A 25038-nucleotide genomic window follows, 5' to 3' on the forward strand; every position below is an offset into this window, starting at 1 on the left:
TAGCAGCTTTGTGTTGACACTGTAGCTTGAGAAATAACAGCTTTGTTTTGACACTGAAGGTTAAAGAGATAACACCTTGCTTTACTCTTGTAAATTACGCTTCCTACTCTTGTAAATTAGGCTTCACCAATTAAGGGAACAAAAGTTCAAAGAAAAGAGCATCAGAGGCAGGGTCAAGGAGATCAACTGGTTGCGCCTTAACAGCAGAAAGTCTAAAATAATCACCCTATCCTGGAACTGTTTCCAACTCATCTGGGAACTACTTTGTTCTGTTCCCAGGTGATGATAAAACGATGTGGTTGGCTATAAAAACTCTATACCCCAGCTGTTTGAGGCCGCACTCTGATCAAAAGTGATGGCCCCGATCAGTCGGCCTTGCCTCTCATTGCAATAAACTTTGTTGTGAGAGTCACTGGAGCCCGTAGCATTCTGTTTCACAAGTCGTGTGGATGCAACACTGGGATAAGCCAAGATCTCTGAGTTTACAAGGCTTTCCTCAACATTCAAGGCCCAATCTACCCCTCCAGCCTCACTGTCCACTACCCTATATACATTCTCCAACCAGTACAGGTGAACCAGTCCCAGGTCCTAGAACAAACAGACTCTGGGTTTTCTATCCATAGTGCGTTGGTCCGCTAAACATTTCCTGCCTAGAACACTCTTTTCTCAAGGTCCAACCAGGGGAGGAAGGGTAGCTGAGCCTAGAAACATAGAAAGAAATGCTCTCAAGGAGAGCACCACCAAAAGGCAAGAAGTCCACAGGATGAGTACCGGCACCGGCACCACCACCCCCACCTTCTTGAACCCTCCTCATGCTTTCAACTCTTCGGCCCTGTCTCTGACTCTCTCTCCAGGCGCCTTATCTAACTCCACCTAATACCACGATGTTTCTGGCGGGTTTGTCTTCTCCACGAGTTCGAGAGCTGAGGGCAAGGAGTGTGCCTGAGTGGCCTTCTGAGGCAGTAGGGCCTCGGGCAACGAATGTTTTCTCAGCGTAAATCGCAAGGACAAGAGGCTCAGGGCCTTTCAAAGGCCTCTCCCCTGGGAAACGTACGGACGGGGACCCCGAAGGGAGGCGGGCTGGCACGCCGGCTACCTCGTTCCCACGCCTCCCCAGAGGGGCGAGGTCCCGGAACACGGCCAGTCGGTGTCTTCGCGTCCCGACACCCAGGTCGGGAGATGACAGCTATGGGGAGACGCAGGAGCAGCAGCGCCGGGGACCAAAGGAAGAGGAAAAGTCAGCTTCACACGAGCCACTCACCGGCCACGCCACCTTTTCCCGGCGCGCTGAACCAGAAGCTGCCGCGGGGCATGCCGGGACTTCCTGAAGCCCCGACGCACGCGCAGGGGCTCAACCCGAAAAGAGCGGGACAGAACACGCAAGCGCGGCCTAAAGGACATTTCCATTTCTCTGGTTTCCGCCTTCTGCTAATGGACAGCAGTTCTCACCAGTAAATGGACAGGATCCTCTTGGCGTCAAGCCCTGGGACCAATCACGCTTTTGGAGAGTACCGGGCCTTTGTTAAGGCTCTCCTATTGGTTGCTGTTAAGTAGGTCAGGTGCTTCTGCTTTTTGACTTGGATGGGTTTTCCTTCCAACACTGGTGTTGCTCAGAGCGTTTTACAGATGTGACACCGACAGTAGTAAGAAAAAAAAAAAAAAAAGTCACGCTAGCGGTATGCTAAGGCACAGTTGTAAACACGTTCATACTAAGTAATCCTAACAACCATCCTATTGTCTCGGAAAGGGTTGTTAACATTAGGCAGGGAGACATAAAGGAACTTCAGGGAGGCAGGATGCACCTATAAGTGGGAGCCTGAAGAAGGGGCAGCAGAGTTTGAGAAAAGAGGATAAGATAAACATATTCTGGACCTGCCTGGGCTGGATGCTGTGCGTGGAGTCTCACAAACTTTCTGATGTTCCAATAAAAAGCCAGGGACCCAGTCAGGACCCCTCTCACTCTCGAGAGCTCTATACTTGCCCTCAATAAACTCTATCACTTTGCCCACTCCCTTGTCCATGAGATTCATTCTTCGACTCCATGAGAGATAAGCACCAGCGTCTCTCCCACCCTCCTGTAACACTATGAAGTCAATAGCATTACTATTTTCATCCTCTAGAAGGGGAAACCAAAGACAGTTTTCAAGCGAGTGTCTACTGACAGAAATAGGGCTAGAACCTGCTTCCAACCCAGTGATATCTTCCCCGTTTCATATCTTAATATTCCACGAGTACCAATCATTGTCATATTAAAAAGAAATCTCCCCATTCCTTATTTCCCAAGTAACATTCTCTCTCTACAGAGGAAATAACTGTTACTTGTGTGTTTATCTTCCTGTACCTTCATATGCAATTTTGGCCATTTACTTTATCTTGAAGGTTTTCTATTTCAATATATCGACCTCATCTTTCATTTTTAGGCCGTTCCGTTTAGTTATGTACCATAATATATTCAATCCTCAATCATTACTTCTTTGATAGACATTGAAACACTTTCCTAATTTTCACATGTGTGTGTTATTCTAGATCGGAATATTCCGAATATGTTTTGAAGAGGGAGCTGATGGATTGAGATGCTGAGTGTGTGGGAAAAACAATGGTCTGTCTGTGTTTTCTGGCCCTTTCATCCATCCATCACTTATGGAGGCACCTTGAAGGATTAGCACTCCATCAGGATATAAATGGAGGGAGGCGTTATATGATATACACTGATAAACCTTCTTAGAGAAAGCATTCCACTATGATTAAGAATAACACACACGGGAATGGATACTGGTGCAACCACTCTGGAAAACAGGGTGAAGGTTCCTCAAAAAATTAAAAATAGATCTACCCTATGACCCAGAAATAGCACTGCTAGGAATTTACCCAAGGAATACAGGAGTCCCTGATGCATAGGGGCACTTGTACCCCAAAGTTTATAGCAGCACCTTTCAACAATAGCCAAATTATGGAAAGAGCCTAAATGTCCATCAACTGATGAATGGATAAAGAAATTGTGGTTTATATACACAATGGAATACTACTTGGCAATGAAAAAGAATGAAATATGGTCTTTTGTAGCAATGTGGATGCTTAGCATAACTGGGGAGCGTTATGCTAAGTGAAATAAGTCATACTGAGGAAGGCAGATACCATGTGTTTTCACTCTTATGTGGATCTTGAGAAACTTAACAGAAGACCATGGGGGAGGGGAAGGAAAAAAAAGTTAGAGAGGGAGGGAGCCAAACCATAAGAGACTCTTAAAAACTGAAAATAAACTGAGGGTTGATGGGGGTGGAAGGGAGGGGAAAGTGGGTGATGGGCACTGAGGAGGGCACCTGTTGGGATGAGCACTGGATGTTGTATGAAAACAATTGGACAATAAATTTCATATTAAAAAAAAAATAAAATCCAGATTCCTAAGAACCCCTAAACATAGTAAACCAGACTCTACGAATGGAGCTTGGAAATATGAATTTTAAGTAGGGCAATTACATAATTCATTGCCCAAACTGTGACACTTTTAGGGAAAGGGCACACTATTAATTATGTTGTAAAAATTGTCATACACCTAGAAGAGTCATAAATTTTATTTTACCGTGATGTGTGAGAATCACTGACCAAGGTTCTAATCCTTTCATGGTGAGACCCGGGTATCTTCCCTCCTTTAATTCTCTCATAGGCCACAACAAGGACAAGGCCCTGAGCTGATGGGCTGAGCCAGCGGCTACATTGTTGCCATTGGGGTGAGCAGAAGTAGAAGCTGGCCAAGAGTGTGAGAGCAAGGACAGCTGGTGTCCTAGCGAGGTCCTGGCCCACATGACCTCCTGCTACGTTGAGACATGCTGACTGTGGTCACCACAAATGAAGCTGACAGGACTAGTCCTGGTGGCCCTGTGAACGACCAGGCTCTTTTCACCCAGAGAAGACTTGAAGGTGACTGCAGTCACACAAATTATGCCCCATCTAAATTGGTGGGAAAGACCACGTGTGTTAAGTCAGACAGCCCAGAGCCAACAATAGCCACCTAGGGAGATGTGACACCCTGCCATCTGCCACGTGTCCAGTGTGGCATTGCAGCCTCCAGTTTCTGTGGCTGGACTATTGTATAAAAAAAAAAAGAAAAGAAAAAAGAAAAAAAGAATAACACACAGCAAGGGTGCCTGGGTCGCTCAGTTAAGCCTCCTGCTTTGTCTCAAGTCATGATCTCAGGGTTCGTGAATTCCAGCCTGGGTTAGGGCTCTGCACTCATGGCTTGGATCCTGGAGCCTGCTTCAGATTCTCTGTCTCTGTCTCTGTCTCTGTCTCTGCCCCTCCCCACTTGTGCTCTCTTTCTGTCTCAAAAATAAATAAGACTAGGGGCGCCTGGGTGGCGCAGTCGGTTAAGCGTCCGACTTCAGCCAGGTCACGATCTCGCGGTCCGTGAGTTCGAGCCCCGCGTCAGGCTGTGGGCTGATGGCTCAGAGCCTGGAGCCTGTTTCCAATTCTGTGTCTCCCTCTCTCTCTGCCCCTCCCCCATTCATGCTCTGTCTCTCTCTGTCCCAAAAATAAATAAACGTTAAAAAAAAAAATTAAAAAAAAAATAAATAAATAAGACATTATAGAAAAATTTTTAAATATGACACTGAGCAGTTTTCACTAAGCACTCCCATAAATGATCTATTTGATCCTTACAATGTTCCTGTCCGCTATTCTATTCATTTCCTAGATGATGAAATTGAGCGCTGGAGAGATCAGATCCACTATCATATCTCATTTGCACAGTACACCAAAAGGCCCAAGCCTCTTGGTTCCTAGTGTCATGAACTTTCTAAGGTATGCTGATGCCTCTCTATTCAGAGGGCAATGTAACTAGAGCACTACAATGACAGAAAGGAGAGAGATAACAGAGTCTGATGTGGGAAAAAACGACGACAGAGCAGTGCTTCTCTGTAGCTCTAGTCACATGTCTCCTCGGCCACCTAGAAATTTCTTTAGTGCACTCTTAAGGTCCATGTTCCTTACGCTGTAGATAAGAGAGTATGAGTGTATGTTAAGAACAGGAGAGGGGCGGCTGTGTGGCTCAGTCGGATGAACGTCCAGCTCTTGATTTCGGTTCAGGTCATGTTCTCATGGTTCGTGAGTTAGAACCCTGCTTCAGGTTCTGTGCTAAGGGTGCGGAGCCTGCTTGGGATTCTCTCTCTCTCCCTCTCCCTCCCCAGCTCTCTCTCTCTCTCTCTCTCTCTCTCTCTCAAAATAAATAAACTTAAAAAAAAAAAAAAACCAGGATAGTGGGGCATTTGGCTGGCTCAGCCAGCAGCGTATGTGACTCTTGGTCTCAGGGTTGTGAGTATGGGCCCTATGTTAGCATAGAGGTTACTTTAAGATAAAATATCTTGGGGGGCATCTGGGTGGTTCAGTTGGTTGAGAGTCTGACTTCAGCTCAGGTCATGATCTCATGGTTCATGAGTTCAAGCATCAGGCTCTGTGCTGACAGCTTGGAGCTTGGAGCCTACTTCTGATTCTCTGTCTCTGTCTCTGTCTCTCTCTCTCTCTGCCCCTCCCCAGCTCATGCTCGCCCTCTCTCTCTCAAGAATAAATAAACATTAACAAAATAAAAAAATAAATAAAATATTTTTTAAAAAGAACAGGATAAAGATAAGGAAATTGGTCTAACCAAGGAAGTAGCTGTTCTTAGGAGAGATTTAATCAGACATGACTATCCCATAGAGAATTCCTGTACCACTTGGTGGGATCTACAGGTTTCTAAAGCTTTGCTCCCCTAGTCCTTGGCTTAGAAGATCTTGGCCAGCTTCTGTAATGTAGATATGGTTGACAACGGTCAGTCATATGGAGACCAGTAGGATGATGATTGTTGTCACGAAGACTTTGACGTTTTAAAAAAATTTATTTTATTTTATATTATTTTACAGAGAGAAAGAGAGAGCACATGAGCAGAGGAGAGGGGCAGAGCAAGGGAGAGAGTCCCAAGCAGGCTCACCTCAGCGCAGAGCCCCAGGTGGGGCTCAGTCCCACAACCCTAGGGTCACAACCTGAGCCAAAATCAAGACTCAGACACTGAAATGACTGTGCCACCCAGGCGCCCCAAGACTTTAAACGTTTGAAACCTTTATGGCCACATATAACTTCATCCAGGCAGGCATGTCATAAAGGAAATGATCAACCATGGTGCTGCTCACAGAGGAACAGCTATAGTGTGGCAGGCATCTGAAATAGGGAGTCACCAAAAACATTCTGCAAGGCCATGGGGCACCTTGGTCAATCAGTGGGTGAAGAGCCTGACTCTTGATTTCGGCCCAGGACATGGTCTCATAGTTGTGGGATCGAGCCCTGCATTGGACTCTGTGATGAGAGTGAAGACTGCTTGGGATTCTCTCTCTCTCTCTCCCTCCCTCCCTCCCTCCCTATCTCTCTGCTCCTCCCCTCTCTCCCAAAGAAATACAAATAAAATTTTAAAAATTATAAAACTAACACAACATTTTGCAAGGCCAGAGTTGCCAATTTCAAGCAGTCACATCACTGCTTGACCACAACACAGCGGAGGACCAACGGATGGCAATCTGTGGCCATGGCTATCACTGACGAGAGAATGCTCTCAGAGGAGTTGAGGGACAGAACAAAACAAGAAAGAAAATCACCTATAATCTTACGGTATATTCGTGTGTGTCTCCGAGTTTTCTGGTGTTCTGGGATCAACATTTTTGTAATTATCCAAATGACATAAAACTTCTTGCATGGCTGCAGAAGTTTTTATGTTTCACATTTTTCTGTAACTTTTCACTACACATCTCACTTGTGATATTCATCCAAGTAGGTGCATATAGCTCTACTTTATTTTTATTGCTGGATAATATTCCGCTAAATGCCACATTCATTCATCTATTCTGTTAGTGGACATTTGGGCTGTTTCAGGATTTTATTATAAACAAAGCTGCCGTGAACATTATTGTACATGTAAACAGGTGTATTTTTTAAGACTTTATCTAGGGTGTGTCCCAGAGAAATAGGTCTTTGGTGTGTAACATCCTCAACTTTACTAAATAATGCCGAAGTGGTTGTACTAGTATCCCCCTCCTCCAGCAGTATTTAAAAATTGCTAGTTCAGGGGCACCTGGGTGGCTCAGTCAGTTAAGCATCTGACTCTTGGTCTTGACTCAAGTCATGATCTCATGGTTTTGTGAGTTCGAGTCCCACATCAGGCCCCACGCTGACGGTGCAGAGCCTGCTTGGGATTCTCTGTCTCCTTCTCTCTGCCCCTCTTTCACTCATACTGTCTCTGTCGCCCTCAAAATAAATAAACTTAAAAAAAAATCGCTCCTAGTGGGAGCACCTGGGTGGCTCAGTCAGACGACCATCTGACTCTTGATTTCAGCTCAGGTCATGATATCAGAGTGATGGAATCAAGCCCCGGGTCGGGCTCCTCTCTCTCCCTCTGTCCCTCTCCCCTGCTTGTACTTCCTCTCTCTCTCTCCACACCCCCGCTCTCAAAAAAAAAAAAAAAAAGTTCCTGGTGTAATTCATAATGAATTCTTGGTATTTTCAGTCTTTTAAATGTCTACCAGCCAGAATTAATAAAGCAGTATTTCATTTTGGCTGTCACTTGAACCCCTGATTCCTAATGAAATTTGCTATGTTGTCATATAGTATCAAAAAATTATGTTTCAGACAATTAGTAACTGAGACCTCAAGTATTGCTCCCATTCTCTAGGGATGCTTTCCCTGTCCTGATTGCCATTTGTCATTTCGTTCTCTGTACAGCTCTGAGTCATCTACCCTTCACATTTGGCGCTTTGTCAACTGTTTCCCCTCTTTCCTGTCTGCTTCTCCCTACACACAAAGCTTGGGCCCAACACTCTTGGTTTGTTTTTCAAAAGAGGGTTCATATGAGGCTTCGCTGGAGCCTGAGAATAATGGGACTACAGCACAGAAAATGGAAATCAAAATCGGAGAGCATTCCCTTCTCATTATTGGACATTGCTTTTACAGGGGTCCCCCCGCTGATCATCTTTTTGGGTTTTGCCTGACACAACGTTAATGGGGTCTAAGCATCTTCTGCAAGAGAAGCGTCCCTTTTGAGGCATCTGGGTGGTTCAGTCCATTAAGTGTGGGATTTGTGATTCCAGCTCAGGTCATGATCTTGTGGTGGTGACATTGGGCTCTGCCCTGACAGAGCAGGGCTTGCTTGGGATTCTCTCTGTCTCTCTCTCTCCTTGCCCCTCCCTTGCTCACACTCTCATAGTAAATAAATAAAAACTTTTAGGGGTGCCTGGGTGGCTCAGTCGGTTAAGCATCCGACTTCAGCTCATGGTTCATAGGTTTGAGCCCCACATCGGGCTGTGTGCTGACAGCTGAGAGCCTGAAGCCTGCTTCAGATTCTGTCTCCTTCTCTCTCTGTCCTTCCCCTGCTCATGCTCTCTCTCCCAAAATAAATAAGCATTAAAAATTTTTTTAAAGTAAAAACTGTTTTTTTTTTTTTTTTTTTTTTTTTTTTTTTTTTTTTTATTTTTGGGACAGAGAGAGACAGAGCATGAACGGGGGAGGGGCAGAGAGAGAGGGAGACACAGAATCAGAAACAGGCTCCAGGCTCCGAGCCATCAGCCCAGAGCCTGACGCGGGGCTCGAACTCACGGACCGTGAGATCATGACCTGGCTGAAGTCGGACGCTTAACCGACTGCGCCACCCAGGCGCCCCGTAAAAACTGTTTTTAAAAACCTCTCTTTTTAAATTTAATGTCTTCGGGGAGCCTGGGTGGCTCAGTCGGTTGGGCGGCCGACTTCAGCTCAGGTCATGATCTCGCGGTCGTGAGTTCGAGCCCCGCATCGGGCTCTGGGCTGATGGCTCAGAGCCTGGAGCCTGCTTCCGATTCTGTGTCTCCCTCTCTCTCTGCCCCTCCCCCACTCATGCTCTGTCTCTCTCTGTCTCAAAAATAAATAAAACGTTAAAAAAATTTAAAAAAAAATAAAAAAAATAAATTTAATGTCTTCACTCTCCTTGTCTCAGTCCCCTAATTCTCCCACCAGAAAAACAAAAGAAGTTAATATACTCTCTTTGAGATATGTATAACCTTACCAATAGTAATAAGGACACTTAGGGTCTAGAAATAGGCTTCTAAATACCATTTGAGATAAACGGCTGGGCTAGCGCAAGGATAATACAAGATGAGCATCGAATAGCTTGTGGTTCCAGAAAGGAAAAAGTGCTCAAATAATTTGGGGAAAAGTCAGAAAAACAAAAGTTTGAATGGACTTCCACTAATCAGATAGCAGACAATATAATAATAGTAATACATTACAAACTACTGAATAAAATAGGAAACCTTGATTTTGTAACATGTAAATAAATGAATACACTGAATTTCATTAGTAACAGGATATTTACATGGTTTCAAATTACTTCACCATTAAAGTTACTAATTATAAAAGGAATAGATAAAATACAGGAAGAGCCTGGCAGACACCATCTTCACTTAAGATGATTCAAGTAATGTCATTAGCAATGGGACACACTGAAACATACATGATCTTAGTTGGCTCAGGCTGCCATAACAAAATACCATAAACAGAGTGACTTAAACAGGAATTTACTTTCCCATGTTTCTATAGGCTAGAAAGTCAAAGATAAGGGTTCTGGGAGGATTAGGTTTCTGGTGAAGGCTCTTTCCTGGCTTGCAGATGAACACTTTGTTCACATGTGGTATTTTCTCTGAGTGGGTGTGGATAAAGGTGTCTTCCTTTCTTCCTCGTTTAATAAGGTCACCAATTTTATCGGATTAGATGCCCACCTAATTACCTACCTCTAATTAACTCCTAAAGGCCATATCTTCAAAGGCAGTCACATTGGGGTCAGGGCTTCAAGGTATGAATTTGGGGGTGGAAGGACCCAATTTAGTCCATAGAAACACCTGATAGGACACAAAGAAGGCAACATCACTGCTGTGGTTTCCTGACAGAGAGGCAAAACTTGAATCTAATTATGAGGAAGCATGAAGCTCAAATTGAGACATGTTTATAAAATAAGTGGCTAATGATCTTTAAAGTGTCAACGTTGTTTATGTCAATAAAAGACTGAGGAACCATTTTAGACTGACAAAGACTAAAGAAACGAGATGGGGCTCCTGCCTGGCTCAGTCAGAAGAGCATGTGACTCTTGATCTTAGGGTTGAATTCAAGCCCCATGTTGGGTGTAGAGATTATTTAAAATATATATATATATATATTTTTTTAAATATTTTGCTTTCAACGTTCATTTATTTTTGGGACAGAGAGAGACAGAGCATGAACGGGGGAGGGGCAGAGAGAGGGAGACACAGAATCGGAAACAGGCTCCAGGCTCTGAGCCATCAGCCCAGAGCCTGACGCGGGGCTCGAACTCACGGACCGCGAGATCGCGACCTGGCTGAAGTCGGACGCTCAACCGACTGCGCCACCCAGGCGCCCCAATAAAATATATTTTTAATTTTTTAAATATTTTATTTTATTGAGAGAGAGATACAGAGTGTGAGTGGGAGAGGGGCAGAGAGAAAGGAAGACACAGAATCTGAAGCAGGCTCCAAGCTCCGAGCTGTCAGCACAGAGCACGACGCGGGGCTCGAACTCACAGACTGTGAAATCATGACCTGAGCCGAAGTCGGACGCTTAACCAACTGAGCCACCCAAGCACTGGATCCAGTTCTCAGAACCAAGCAAGGAACCATTATAAAGCTGTGACCTGAACCAATTGAAACACAGCAACTTCTGGACTGTCCTAAAATCATTTGGTTATATTTCTGAGAGCCGTAATACTAACATTTGAGGCTAAATCTAAGGTTGTGTGTTCCACTTCATCTTGAACCCAACCTAATTTTGATTTTCTGTTGCATTTTTGGTAATCGGTGCTCAACCCTGTGACAAACAGAAATTCCTTCTCCCAATGTCCTTTTGTCCACCCCACATATGGACTTCTGGAACATTGTACAGCTGGTAATTGGCTAAGGAGACATCCCCCACAGAGGCTTCTCACTCCTCAAATGGAAGGTCCTGCTTCTGCTTTTCTGCACAACCTTCTTCCCAACTATCACCTTAGTCCAAGAGGGCAGCCACCTTCCTCTGTACACCAATCAGGGCAAATTTGCTTCTGCCCTAGGTTGCGTGTTTTTTGACACAAGACTCACCTAAGACATGCAAGGGGTAGTTACCAAACGACTCCTTAATGTATATTGCACTCACATGAGAAATGAAAGGCAACCCATCCTCTCTCTGTAGCCCATCGATCGACAGAAACGTATCTTATGCACATAAACACTGGAGCACAGGGGAACAGAGAGCAAGGATAGGGGAGAAGCCAGAGAGGCAGGGAGAGATGGCTGCCTTGTCCACTTGAAAAAATGACCAACCTAGGGGTGCCTGCGTGGTTCAGTTGGTTAAGCGTGCAACTTCGGCTCAGGTCATGATCTCCTGGTTTGTGGATTCAAGCCCCGCGTCAGGCTCTGTGCTGACAGCTCAGAGCCTGGAGCCTGCTTCAGATTCTATGTCTCCTTCTCTTCTCTCTCTGCCCTCTCCCCTGCTTGCACTCTCTCTCTCAAAAACAAATAAACATTAAAAAAAAAATTTTTTTAAAGAAAAAATGACCAACCTGGATTGTCTCAGGTAAGAAATCAGTCCTTCTTTCCTATCAGCTAGTCATGTAAGCTCCTCATTGTGCCCACCAGTGTTACATTGGCTCAGAGGAAGGCAGATTTCTGTTCAGGGTCAAAGTCCACATGGAACCACAGAAAAGGTTCCGCAGCTCTAGTAGATAGCTGCCTCTATTTGTATGAGCTAGGTTATGCTGCAGAAACACACGACACCAACACCTCAGTGGTTTAACAAAGGTTTATTTCTCATTCCCATAAAGTCCATCACAGGTCTGGGACATGCTCCAGAACAGCTCCTCACCAAGGGGCCAGGGGGCGGGGCCCTCAGCATTCCAGACTACTTTGACCCTCTGGCCCCTTCCTGTGTGGGCTTCCACGATTGACGCAGAAGAGCACTACCGAGTCTTGCACCAACAATGAAAGGCTTCAGCCCACAAGTGAGGCTTCTGCTCACAACCCATTACCCAAAACTACCTCGTGACCCTAACTTCAAGTAGCAGAAAACCACAATCACTCTCTCTACTCTTCACTAGAATACGAGTCCCATGAGAGTGGATTTCCAGCTCTTTTGTTCACTACTGTCTTCTCAGTCTAGAACGGTGCCTGGGCCCACAAGAGATCCCCATCAAAGTGAATGAATGTAGCACCAGGAAGATGTCCACATGTATCCCGGGATGACACAGTACCAGTAGTCGAAGGATGAGGGCGTTGGGTAACAGCTATGCACACGGGAGCTTCCGAGCTGGCTGTGCTTACGAAATCATATTTGAATCATCTTGAAGAAAATAAAGTCTCATTGAGGGCGCCAGACCATCACGAGACTTAAACCATAAAGCACTGGAGTCAAAGACCAAAGCAGCTAAGCACTATCACCACCAGCAGCGCTCAACTCCTCAAAGGAGTTGCCAATAGCCATAAATGCACCTGCTTCCTAAGCGTAGTCAGTCTGCCCAGCATATCATGGGGAGCAGAGGAAAGGGAAAGAAACGCACGGTGAGCATCTACTACTGGCCAAGCTGTGGGGTGCTTTTCCTTCACCAGCCCCTCTAATCCCCAGAATAACCCTGAGTTGAAACACAGTTTTCTCTCTTTCACAGAGGACATGGAGACTTAAGTGTTTCAGTAACGAATCAAGCCACAGGAATGTCTTATAAGCTAGAAAAAGACACAACACATCATCCAGTCTGGCCCTGGAGGGATAACACACACATCCATCCTGCAAATCCTACCTTCAGGCCTGACTCATGCAACCAAGTGACAACCAACAGACTCACTAGCCGTAGGGTATCCGAACCTGAACTTCCTTATTTATAAGGTATTTAGAAGAAATCATTTAACCTCTTTCCTGACACCACCTAAAAGCTCTAATGGGAATACATGAGAGTTGTTGTAGATAAGAGCTCTAAGAAGATCCACAGCCTACAGAGATTTTCAGCCGTCTATCATGTATCACCCAAGGCTGTTGTTAGATGCTGTGCACAAAACAGAGACATATCTACCCTACCTGCTTAGTAACAGTTTACAGTTTAAGACATCCATCCGACGTGGATGTGGATTCATCCATTCTTACCCACCAGTCAGCATCAGTTCCCAAACGTTTTCTCTTGGGAACCCTATCTTCCGCCATACCCAGTGAACCACATCCTGCCTGCAGCACACATTCTAGTTCTAGTTTGTTCTTAAAAACAAAAGCCAAAGTACAGAGCAAATTAAAAAAAAACCTGAGAAGTTCATCCCGAACTTTCATTAATTTTCTTTAGGCTTCAAGAAAGTGCTAATTTTTATGCTTCATCATACTGAGATTATAAGAAAAGGACTAGTTTATTTCACTGCAGAAATATCTTTACATGTCATACACAATCCATGGCTAAACATTCCAACCCGTTTTCATATGATCTCATTAGAGATGTTTATCTTTTTTTCAAACACCACCAATGAGGTATAAGATAGTGCATCATTAATTTACCTGGCAGATTCACTAGTGGTGAAGTAAATAGCATTTCATCACAGTAAAACTGGCGCTAAAAGGATTCAAGAGCTAAAGTTGCTAAAATGTTCAGGAGGGAACTCAAATGATGTCCAACTTTGGGAACAGTGTCCAATGACAAGGGAAAGGAAGAAAATCCAATTTAGTTCTTGGAAAACTTGACAACAGAACTCATTTTTCCCCACACGGGACTTAAAATTGTTAAGTCAACTACCTTGAAGGCAACTGAAGGCAATTAAATAAGCAGGTTATTGCTTTTTCTTTTGGGAGACCGTGCTACAAATGTTTCTGTTATATGTGTTTAAAAGTGACTGGGAATTCAATGCAAAATCAATAGAATTTACCCTCTGCTATCACAGAAGGCGGAGTCATGGGCGCATCTGCTAATTAAAGCTGGCTTTGTTACTTTGCCAGATACTACTGCAAAATGTTTCCCTAACTGAGAATGCTTTTTTCAATACCTTTCTTACTAAGGAATTCCCAGAAGGTCACGTGTAAAAATGTAAGTAGTACAAAACTACTTATAGAGATCCCTGCAGAGTCAACCTTGATTCCTTTCTGTGAAATGTGTTTTTATCAATTTTTCCACCGATGAAGAATTACTCGTGCTTCACAATTTTGTATTTTTTCATAAATGTCAAGGTCAACCTCTACTTGGTGAATTTCTTCACGCTGAGGACACAAGAAGAACTTCCGGTCAGCGGTGAAGTTTCTGGTGTCTAAGGAGGCTTGACCGCCTGCTGAAGTTTCTCCTGCAGGTGCTGCAAGTGTATGGCTGCTCACCTGTGTGGGTTCTCCGATGCTTAATAAGGTGGGAGTTCTGACTGAATTTTTTTCCACATTCATGACATGTAAAGGGCTTCTCTCCAGTGTGAGTTCTTTGGTGTGTGTGTAGATTTGTATTTTGACTGAAGCTTTTCCCACACCAGGAGCATTTGTATGGTTTTATTCCTTGATGTGTTGTTAAGTGCTTATTAAGATCTGAACTCCATCTAAACCTCTTATCACACTGTTGACATTTATACGGTTTCTCTTCAGTGTGAATTCTTTGGTGCTTAATAAGGTCAGAGCTAACTCTGAAGCTTTTCCCACATTCTTGGCACTTAAATGGCTTCTCTCCAGCACGGGCTTTCTTGTGAAGATCCATAAGTTTCAGCAACTCTTGTTTCCAGCTTGAAAGTTTCTTTTTTTTCTTCACAGGAAAATCTCGATGCCACTTCCCTATCCTGTGTGTATCACCATGGTTTTCTTTGCCTGTTGTTTTCTGGGGAACTTTTGTTCGGGCCTTTTTTGATACTATGTCTCCTGGTGCTTGTATTTCTAAATCAGAAACACGTATAGGCTGATGGTTTTCAGTGTCACTTTTGTGCTTTATTCCTGTCAGAATAGACATAACAGTCAGCCCGCTGCACAGCAGAGCAAAACAACTACAGGAATGGAGAGGAAAATCCAATGATTATTGACTACAAAATCCAGATAGACAGAATTGAAAACGTTAAGCCCTGCAAAGGCTGCTATCAAGGCATTCATCCTGTCCCATGGTGTATTTACCTGTAGGCAGCTCTCCAGGACTGTCCTTGAGCTCCGTGGACCCTTGAACCCATGGCTCTTCCCCTTGCTCTAGATACGAGATCACCTTAGGTTTGGGGAGCACAAACAACGCTGTGAAATGCAAAAAGTGAGATCAAGGACTGGCAACTCGACAAAGGTCCACCGACTCCGTACGACTCCAGGAAGAGTAAAGGGCAGTTTACAGCGCTTTAACCCAAGGGTCACATGGGCACACTCTCACACCCGCTATCAGGTTAACATGGTCCTCCATCTGTGGGTGGTACACAAGTGGACACGGGGAAACAAACCTAAGCTGGCTCCACGGAAAGGCGAAAGGGCATGGGAATCCATCCACAACGCCCCTCTCCTGCCACCGAGACCGCCCCATATTAAACAAGATGGCACCAAGCCCGAGAGGCTGCAGGGAATACAGATTCGTTCTATTAATTCTTTAGGGTCGGCCCAAGTCTGGCAGAGCCAGGTGAAGGGCAGTGGGCTGCGTTATCACACGCACCAGTGATTCCTGTCACGGGAACAGTCAGTGTTTACTTAGCTCTGGAGCACCACGCACCGGATAGGGAAGCTTTTTCCCACTCCTAGAGTTCACCGGTTCTTGTCCAGGTGGAAGAAACAGACCAGAAGCCCTCAGTGAAACTTTTCTAATTATACACTGCCAAACCGGGAAGTATGCATCACTCGGTCATTCAGGCAATGTGTACTGACTGCCTGTTGTGTGCCAGGCACTCTCCTTGGGCTGATGATACAGTGGTGAGTAAGTCAAAGCGCCCCGGACTCATGGAGCTTACCTTCTATTGGGAGAACAAGACAAGCAAACAGCAATAAACAAAGCGGTCAGCACGTGATACATGTTTTGGACAAAACTAAAGCAGAATAGCTCAGCATTTAAGAGTCTGCTTCTCTGGGGCACCTGGGTGGCTCAGTTGGTTAAGCATCCGTCTCTGGATTTTGGCTCAGATCATGATCTCACTGTTTGTGAGATCAAGCCCTGCATCAGACTCTACGCTACACAGTGGAGCCTGCTTGGGATTCCCTCTCTCTCTGCCCTTCTCCCACTCACGCATGTGCTCTCTCTCAAAATAAATAAACTTTATTAAAAAAAAAAAAGATTCTGCTTCTCTGAAGCTATTTGAGATGAGGTCGTATGGAAGGCCTCTTTGAGAAAGTGATATTGGACCAGAAAGGTAAAAGGGAGAGATTTAGTATGTGGCACAAAATGTGCAGAGAAAAGGGGAAGGTAGAAATGTGCGTAGCAAGTTCAAGAAACAGAAAGATCAGTGAGGATCAAGAGGGCTGAGCAAGGGCACAAGTGGCAGGAGACGAGGGCAGGGAGGTGAGTAGGGTCAGATCCTGGAGGATGTGAATAAGCACTTCAGTAAGGTTTGGATTTTATTCTGAACGTGATGATAAGTCATTATAAGGTGCTGACATGGGAAATGTCATGATTTGATCAGTTTTTAAAAGATTCTGGCTGCTGTGTGGAAAACACGGAGTGGGAGGGCAAGAATGGTGGCTGGCGACCCAGTCAGAAAGTACCAAGGTCAGTCTGGTTAGACATGCTCCTAGCTTAAACCAGGAAGCTAAGAGCACAAGGGAACGAGATGTGGTTGTACTCAGGCTACACTGTGAAGGTTGAGCCACAAGACAGTGATGCGATAAAATGGGGTATGGTGGCAAGATCACAGTCAAGAATGACTCTATGTTCCTACCTCTGAGGAACTGCGTAAATGCTCTTTACTAAGTTGAGAAAAATAGGACAGGAACAGATTTGGGGGAAAAAGAAAAAAAATCAATCAAGAAATCTAGACAGGGTATGAACACCTGGACAAAGCTCCCAGGTGATCCGGATACACCTTTCCCCTGCCCATACACCATCTAGTTGAGAAACAACCAGTTACTAGAACAGAGCCTCTCACAGGAGTGCATTCCGAGTAAGCAGCGACTATGACAGTTTAATTTCTACCCAATGGGAAACGGAGATTCTTTACCTAGAGAGATGACAGTCTCATAGTTTTCCCGCATTACATCATTGTAGAGGGCCTCCTGAGTGGGATCCAGGAACTCCCATTCTTCCTGGGAAAAATACATGGCCACTTCTTCAAATGTCAACAAGCTCTAAAGAAGACAACGGGCTTCAGCTCAGTACTTGCCACTAAAGAAGCAGCCCTTCCATCCAGTCCATGAACTACATGTTAGGTCAGGCAACGAACAAAATAAGAGCCAACGTAAGTATACATATATATATATATATATATATATATATATATATATATATTTTTTTTTTTTTTTTTAAGTCAAAGGGGAGAAAGGAAAGAGGCAAAAGGATCAGCAAGAGAGTAGGAAGAGCCTGGTTCCCAGGAAGAACACTGGCGCCTGTGAGCACCTGCAGGGCAGTGTGGGTCATGGGCCCGGGGAAAGGCAGCCCTCAATGGCTGGACTGCACAGCTCACCTGGGACTCAGGCAAGACGAGCTCAGGTGCCACTGTCCAGTCTTTGGTGATTGTCTGCTCAGGAAAGGCTAGGATCTGGTGAGCAGGCACAGCTGTGGGTGGAAAAGAGCCAGAAGAAATGTCTCTCACTACTATGAACATCCTTAGCTTATTGCTAAAAGACAGACAATCCTGATTCTTTCATCAGAGATGTGATACCTTTTTTTTTTTTAAACTTTTTTTTTTTTCAACGTTTATTTATTTTTGGGACAGAGAGAGACAGAGCATGAACGGGGGAGGGGCAGAGAGAGAGGGAGACACAGAATCGGAAACAGGCTCCAGGCTCTGAGCCATCAGCCCAGAGCCTGACGCGGGGCTCGAACTCACGGACCGCGAGATCGTGACCTGGCTGAAGTCGGACGCTTAACCGACCGCGCCACCCAGGCGCCCCAAGATGTGATACCTTTAAAACTGTTGCCTGTTACCTAGAAGTGGCCTTCTGACTGGACACAAGAACTGAACACCTACCGGCTTCTACAACAGGTTACCCAGTTGACGGTCTTTGGTTTGATGAGTGAAAGCAATAAAAGGAAACGTTTTTTGCCCTTATGTCATAAATTGTTCAAAATTAGGCCAAAACTAGAGGTTTACATTGCAGAACTCAGTCCAGTGTGCCAAGGAATGGAAAGGGGAAAGTAAAAAAGAACGTGGTGAGTTCAAGAAACAGCAAGATCAGTGTAGATAAAGAGGGCTGAGCAAGGGCACGAGTGGCAGATGAACGGGTGCTAGATCTTGGAGGCTCCTGGTACCTTGGCAAAGAACTTGGGTTTTGTTCTAAATGTGTGAGAAATCATCTCAACATTTTAAACAGGGTAATCTCATGATCTGATCAAGTTCTTTAAAAATTTGGCTGCTGCGTGCAAAGTAGATTGTGGAAGGCTAAGAGCAGTGGCAGAAGGAGCCAGTTAGGAAGTACTGAGGTGAGCCTGGTTACACATTCCCCTGGATGAGACCAAGATGCTAACAGTCAGACTCAGGCTGTACTTGGCGTGCGGAGCCCGAGGACCTGGATACATCAGTAGTACGGCAAGAGAACAAGATCAGAGTAAAGGATGAACACAAATGTTCTGGCCTCAAGTATTGGGTGAGTAGTGCTGCTCTTTACGGAGATGGGAAAGACAAAAGAAAAGCAGCTTAGGAGAGACGGCAGGGAGCAATCACGAATTTTAGGGTAAGGAAGGAGCATATGCATTTGGAAAAGGCTCTCCAGGTGATCTGGATATGCCTTTCCCTGCTCACACCATCTAGTTGAGAAACAACCCGTTACTGGAACACAGCCTCTCACTGAAGTCCCTTCCTAGTAAGCCTGGAACATGACAGACTACTCAACTTCTACCCAACGGGAGAGGGAGATTCTTTACCTAGAGAGATGACAGTCTCATAGTTTTCCCGCATTACATCATTGTAGAGGGCCTTCTGAGTGGGATCCAGTAACTCCCATTCTTCCTGGGAAAAATACATGGCCACTTCTTCAAATGTCAACAAGCTCTAAAGAAGAGAATGGGCTTCAGCTCAGTACTTGCCACTAGAGAAGCAGCCCTACCATCTGGCCCATGGTAGACCCTGGGCACTCAGCGAATTAACAGCATTTGATATTTTTTAAAGTGAGAGGGTGAGAAGAAAAAGGGCATTAGATCAGCAACAGACTCGGAGGTGCTCATTTTCACAGGGAGAACGCTGGGGCTAACATGCCTGTGAGCTGGGCAGTGTGGGTCATGGGCCCGGGGAAAGGCAGCCCTCAATGGCTGGACTGCACAGCTCACCTGGGACTCAGGCAAGACGAGCTCAGGTGCCACTGTCCAGTCTTTGGTGTTTGTCTTCTCAGAAAAGGCTAAGATCTGGTGAACAGGCACAGCTGTGGGTGGAAAAGAGCCAGGGGAAATCTCTCTTGCTTCTGTCTATAAACATCCTCAGCTCATTTCTAAAATACAGATGATCCCGATTCTTTCAGCAGAGACAGGACACCCTTGCAAGTATATGTGGTGCCCTGGAGTGGTCTCATCATCATATACAAGAGCTAAGTATCTACCGGCCACTAGAATAGGTTCCTCAGCCTTCGAGCATGAATAAATGTAAGAAAAACCTTTTTTCCCCTCTCACGGTGTAAATTGTTCTCACTTAGGCAAAGTTAAACATATTTGAAAACGAAGTACTCAAGATAACCCGGTGTACAATAGATCTATTTTTTTTTTTTTTAGCATTTATTCGTCTCCTGGTACAAAAGTGTGTTCGTATTCTACCATCGCTTTCTAAAGAACAGAGTATTTGGTGTTATTACCAGGGTTCTGTAGTCTGGATGTTTCTGTATCCTGGGCCAACCCCCAAATTCACCCACAGCTGGTGCTCTACTGCCATCTAGGGGACATCGTAATTGCTACGTGGCTGAATCCGCCCATCCACATAGCTGGGCACCCAGAAAATGCTCACAACGTTCTGGTTCAATAAACTCTTATCATAGATCCCAATAAGGGAATTATCATGATGTGCCTTACCCCTCTCACATACAGGCTCAGATTCTTTATGAGTATTCCCGCTCAGCTGTTCTTGCAAACCTTGGTATGTATTCCAGAATTCTTCATCCTGGGCCAGGCCCACTGGCTGGGACTCTGCGGTTTCTCTCAAGAGCACTGCCTCCTTTCCCAGCTCTTGGATGGCCACCTAGAAATAATCCCCACCTCTGTTACCACAAAAGTTATTTTTGGTTTTGGGGTTGATTGTAGAAGGAGGAAAAAGTGAACAGTCCAGATGGTAGAAGATACACAACACTGAAGGAAATGACAGAAAGGCTTAAAGAAATAACGGGCGACCAATTTTTCAAAAAGAATTCTCCACAAAATGTGGCAATATTGGGACAAAAGGAAAAGAAATGTGGCTCAGGCCAGCCCTCCACCACAGCAGGCCCCACCCCTCTAAACACAGTGCAACTCAGACTACATAGGCCACCTGTTATCACGCTACTCTGACAGACCTTCTCTCTTGACTTTGATCCCTGCTTAATGTTTCTCTGTCTTCTCATTCTCTCAAAAGATTAAAGAACAGAGAAAACTGTCTCATCAACCAGATTATCCCCATGGCCAGGAAAGGCTTTCAGAGAATGGGGGACGAAATGGGAAAAGAGAGGGGAAGAGAGTTTGGCTCCAACCTACCTCCAGATGATTTCTGGCACCACACATATGCCTGCCTGTGTCTTCTTCCCAGCTGGCCTGACGCCAGCTGGTGTTCTGCCACGTGGCTAAGAACACACCCTGGATTCCCAGGAACCAGCAGAGCCAAAGACCAACTGCGGAGGGCGACGTGGAGGCTCTCTCATTTGAATCAGAGGGCAATATCCCTCAACGTCTCTCTCCTCTCAGCTACTCTGCTAGGATTGCCAAATCTGTTTCCCTTTTTTCTGCCTCCTTGTCTCTCCCTTTGCACTCTTCCTTCGATGTTTGGGTTTTCCTTCTCTTTACTATCTCCACTCAACTTTTCGTTTCTAAGTGTTCTCCCTTTTTCAGGTCCTCCCCTTCCTCTCCAACTCCTTATTTCCTTTTATTCATTTGTAACTCAAAACCCATGTCCTTGGGCAAGCCATACTAGGCTTATGACTCTCCATTCACCCTGGCTCTATAGATCACAAATGCAGTCGTTCTGGAAGGCCAGGAAAGTATCTGTGAAACCTGAGACTACTGCTGTGGGTCTGTGGTTTCAGGCTTTGCCTCAGTTGTCCTAAAGGAACAATGGAACAGTGACCTAATTCACCTTATTTCTCAATGAAGTGCCCCCACCCAAATCCACTTGCACCCTATTTCATCACGGGAATCAGGAATCTTTCTTCTCACCCTATTCCTCGTTTGACCAGATTCCCTCTCCAAGTGTTCTACCAGGGTCACGGCCTCCTCAATGCTTTGTAGATGGTCCTTCCTTATCCGGCTCCGGGTGTCCGTGGGCAGAATGGTCACAAACTGTTCTAGCACAAGCAGTTCCAGGATCTGCTCTTTTGAGTGGATCTCAGGCCTCAGCCACTGACGGCAAAATTCCTGAAGCTGGCCAACAACTTCACGAGGTCCGGGGGGCGTCATGATAGTGGAAGTTCCGGAAGTGCTCGCGCCAGCTTTCTGGACTGAGCCTGTCCGTTTGTGGGGTGTACTTCTTAATGTGACTGGCACTCTCTATCTCAGGTCCCTTGCACTCCCACAGAGCCCTGATCTGAGGGCTCAAACAGTCAGCCACCTTCAGATCTACCATCATTACTCTGCTGTAGGAACAGTTTTACTCCTGTGCTGGACACTCCGCCAGGACCACCTTTGGCAAACGAGGCCCAGTCAGCTCTGGAGCAAAATCAATAAAACGACCTTCGTCCTAGAGCAGTGAACAGAAAAAAGGTGCACGTCAGTGAGAGTGTGACAAGAACTTTGTTATCTCCTATTCACAACAACAGACAAATGAACAGAAAAATCCTGCCTTGCTTTCCCTTTAAAAAATCCACTGCCAAGGGCACCTGGGTGGCTCAGACAGTTAAGCCTCCAACTTCAGCTCAGGTCATGATCTCAAAGTTCTTGGGTCAGGCGCCCCCGAAGGGCTCTGTGCTGACAGCTCAGGGCCTGGAGCTTGCTTTGGATTCTGTGTCTCCAGCTCTCACTCTGTGCATGTGTTTCTCTCTCTCAAAAATAAATAAATATTAAAAAAATTTAAAAATCCACCACCAGACTCTTTGTCTCCTATTATTCAGGTGAAATGAGGCACAGCTCGTTGAGAGACAAACGTCCACTGAGGGCTTGGCCTTCCTAAAAATGGTCACAGTTCAGGAAAGGTTGGACAGAGAGAACACTTACAGCTTCCGGCTGCAAGGAGCTTGTCCAAAGATTTCACTCTCGTGCTTCCTACCCCACCTTCCCCATGCCAAGGGGCCATCCGGGCAACATTCTGAGTTTCTCTTCAATCTTAACGTGTCATCCCGGTCTCCTGTCTATCGTAAGGGGGTACAACCTCTCTGACCCTTCATGCTGTCGTGAAGATGGAAGCCCACAGTGCGTGGAACATTCCACCTTCTCAATTCCACCGTATGCCTACTGGCAGGAGACCTGGGACAGAGAAGCGACACCAGAGAAGGAAAGTAATTAGGGAAAAAGGAGCCTTAGCATCCCCCAATTAAGCAACTACACGCTCAACACTCTCCTTCGGCACCTCTTTGCAAGAACTGTAAAAGGGCGCCGTGCACGCGATTCGTTCCTGCATTTTTAAATCTCTCCCTACTTCACCCAGAACAGAAACGGCGGACCTTTGCTTACAAAATGTTTATCCAAAGGCAAAGTCGTAAAAGAGGAGAGGAGGGGAGTTGGGGGTGATGAGGGTGACCCTTCAGCCCACCTGCCCTTTCTTCCACGGTCACTGAGACCTCCGGGCGAGGCTGGGCACAGTCTCGGGAGCCTCGCTTTCCCTGAGCGATCCCGCGGGAACGGCACCCAAATTCGTCCCGGAAGCCACGGTACTCCCCCGTGGACGGCTCCCGGCTGCCCAGCATGCTCAGCAGGCACGAGGACGCTCTGCGCACGCTCGGCACCCGCGGAAGCAGCCGTCTCCGAGGCTGCACCGCCCGGGTGCCCGGCGCCCGGGGACACCGGCCCCCGAGGCGGGAAAGCCGGCTGCGCGCCCGCCCCGCTTCTGGACGCCAGGCCGGAAAGCCCGCGACCACAAGGCCCGCCCCGGTGACCGACGGGGTCCCAGCGCGGCCCCGGCACCGTCTGCGCAAGGGGGGACAGCGACGTGGCCTTTAGAGCCTGACGGCGGAGTTCCCCAAGACGGTCCGGCTGTCAGGCTCCCGCCGCCGGGCCCGCAAAGTGCCGCCGCCCTCGGACAATGGCTGTCTCGCCCCCGCCCGGCCCGCAGCGACCGGTGTCCCTCGGGAGCTCCGGGACCGACGCTCCCCCCGCCCCGGGCTCACCTGCAGGTCGCCGCCTTCCGCCCCGCGCCGCTCAGAGGCGGGCCCCGCGAGGCACAGGCCAGACCTCAGCACACGCCCTCAGGTCCCTGTCGCCGCCTGCCGCCCATTCGACCCCGCGCTCCGGCCGGAAGCGGAGTGACGCGCTTCCGGGGGAGGGGCTCCGAGCAGCCGCGCCGCGGCCCCGGGCCTCGCGCAGAGGAGGCGGCCTTCCGCCCGGGGCAGCCCTGGCGGCGGGAAAGAGTTAATGCTACCGAGTGTCCCGGCCCGCCGCGGCCTAGAGGGGCCCGTGCGCGGCTCGGCGAGCGGCTGTCGCCGCCTCGCGTCGCCGCTCCGGGAGGCGCTGCGCACCCGGCGGCGCCCGGTGCCCGGGAGCCCCTCCCGGCGAGGGTGCCCGCCCCTGCGCGCGCGCGCGGGGCCCCCGGCCTTCCCGGGGCTTCCGTCCGGGTCACGATCGGCGGCCCCCAGAGGGCTCGTCCCTTTTCCGGGCCGCGCGTCCCCCACGACGATTACGTTTTCCTCGTGAGGTAGGTATCAGCCTGTGAAACGGGATCCATGTGTATAGTTGTCCCTGACCGGGAAATGGAGGCGCGGCTCGGCCTGGGCCCCACACGTGACCGACCAGAGCCCCTAGGCTGGGATTTGGGGCCCCTGCGGTCCTGGCTCCCGCCTGTCCGCTACGGCATGCTCCCTGGAGGCTGCGAACCCCCTTTTCATCTGGCCTCCCCCGCAGTCTCTGCCAGAGTTGCCTGGGTAAAATGGGCATTCGTTCCACGGAGAGTTCGGAGTTCGTGAATCCCACCGTTCAGGATCGCAGTATTTCGAGGTGTCGCTGCCTCCTAATCATCGGGGTTCTTGTAGTGTCAGCCTTCACCGGGCAGCGGGTTACTTGCTAGGCGCACGACGTGCAGCCGGCGGTAGAGTCCGCAGGACCAGGTCTCTGATGCACCGAGTCTGGCCGAAAGACGGAGGCACTTTCGCGACCATCACTAGCTAGGAAGAGGGAGCCCTGAGCTGAGCGCTGCGGGATTCCAAGAAGTGAAAGTTGACCCGTGGTTGGGGAAATGGTAAAGGAAACGGGAAAAGGCTTGAGGGAGCTGCCCGCCCCAGGGAGTGGGGCCACGTCCACACAGAGAGGGAAAGGGAAGAGCAAAGCCTGGAAAGCTGGGAAAGATTGGGGTGTGCGAAGATCGGCAGTGCCTTTTCACTAAGTGTGACTGGGCTACATTTGGAGGAGACTTGCCTTAGAAAAGAAGTTCTCGTGGACCTGCCGCGGAGAGTGCCTAGCACGGGAGTGGGGCGATGGCACTGAATAAAGTAACTCCCGGAGCATCCCCGCAGGCTTTGCGAGGGAGCTTCTTTCCGGGGCAGTTCGTCTGGAAGGAAGGTTATGGTGGGAATGAAAATGGGAGATCAGGTCCAGGCCATTATGTTAGTGGTGCTTTCAGATGGAATCGGGAGCCGCTCTCTGATCCTTTT

At 47.3% G+C, this 25038-nt stretch overlaps 1 protein-coding gene across 1 annotated transcript; it reads right to left on the minus strand.

The window, feature by feature from the left end:
• Positions 1 to 11818: 11818 nt before the first annotated feature.
• Positions 11819 to 23667, minus strand: LOC122471759 (zinc finger protein 75D-like). Its single transcript, XM_043560747.1, is given in 10 exon segments — positions 11819 to 14958; positions 15133 to 15243; positions 17139 to 17265; positions 17601 to 17692; positions 19001 to 19127; positions 19403 to 19494; positions 20132 to 20297; positions 21461 to 21691; positions 21693 to 21980; positions 23563 to 23667. Coding segments are annotated over 9 exon segments (1803 nt in total). The 5' UTR covers positions 21870 to 21980; positions 23563 to 23667; the 3' UTR covers positions 11819 to 14278.
• Between the last annotated feature and the right edge of the window lie 1371 nt (positions 23668 to 25038).

The sequence above is a fragment of the Prionailurus bengalensis genome, chromosome E3, assembly GCF_016509475.1.
Source record: "Prionailurus bengalensis isolate Pbe53 chromosome E3, Fcat_Pben_1.1_paternal_pri, whole genome shotgun sequence".
Lineage (NCBI taxonomy): Eukaryota > Metazoa > Chordata > Mammalia > Carnivora > Felidae > Prionailurus > Prionailurus bengalensis.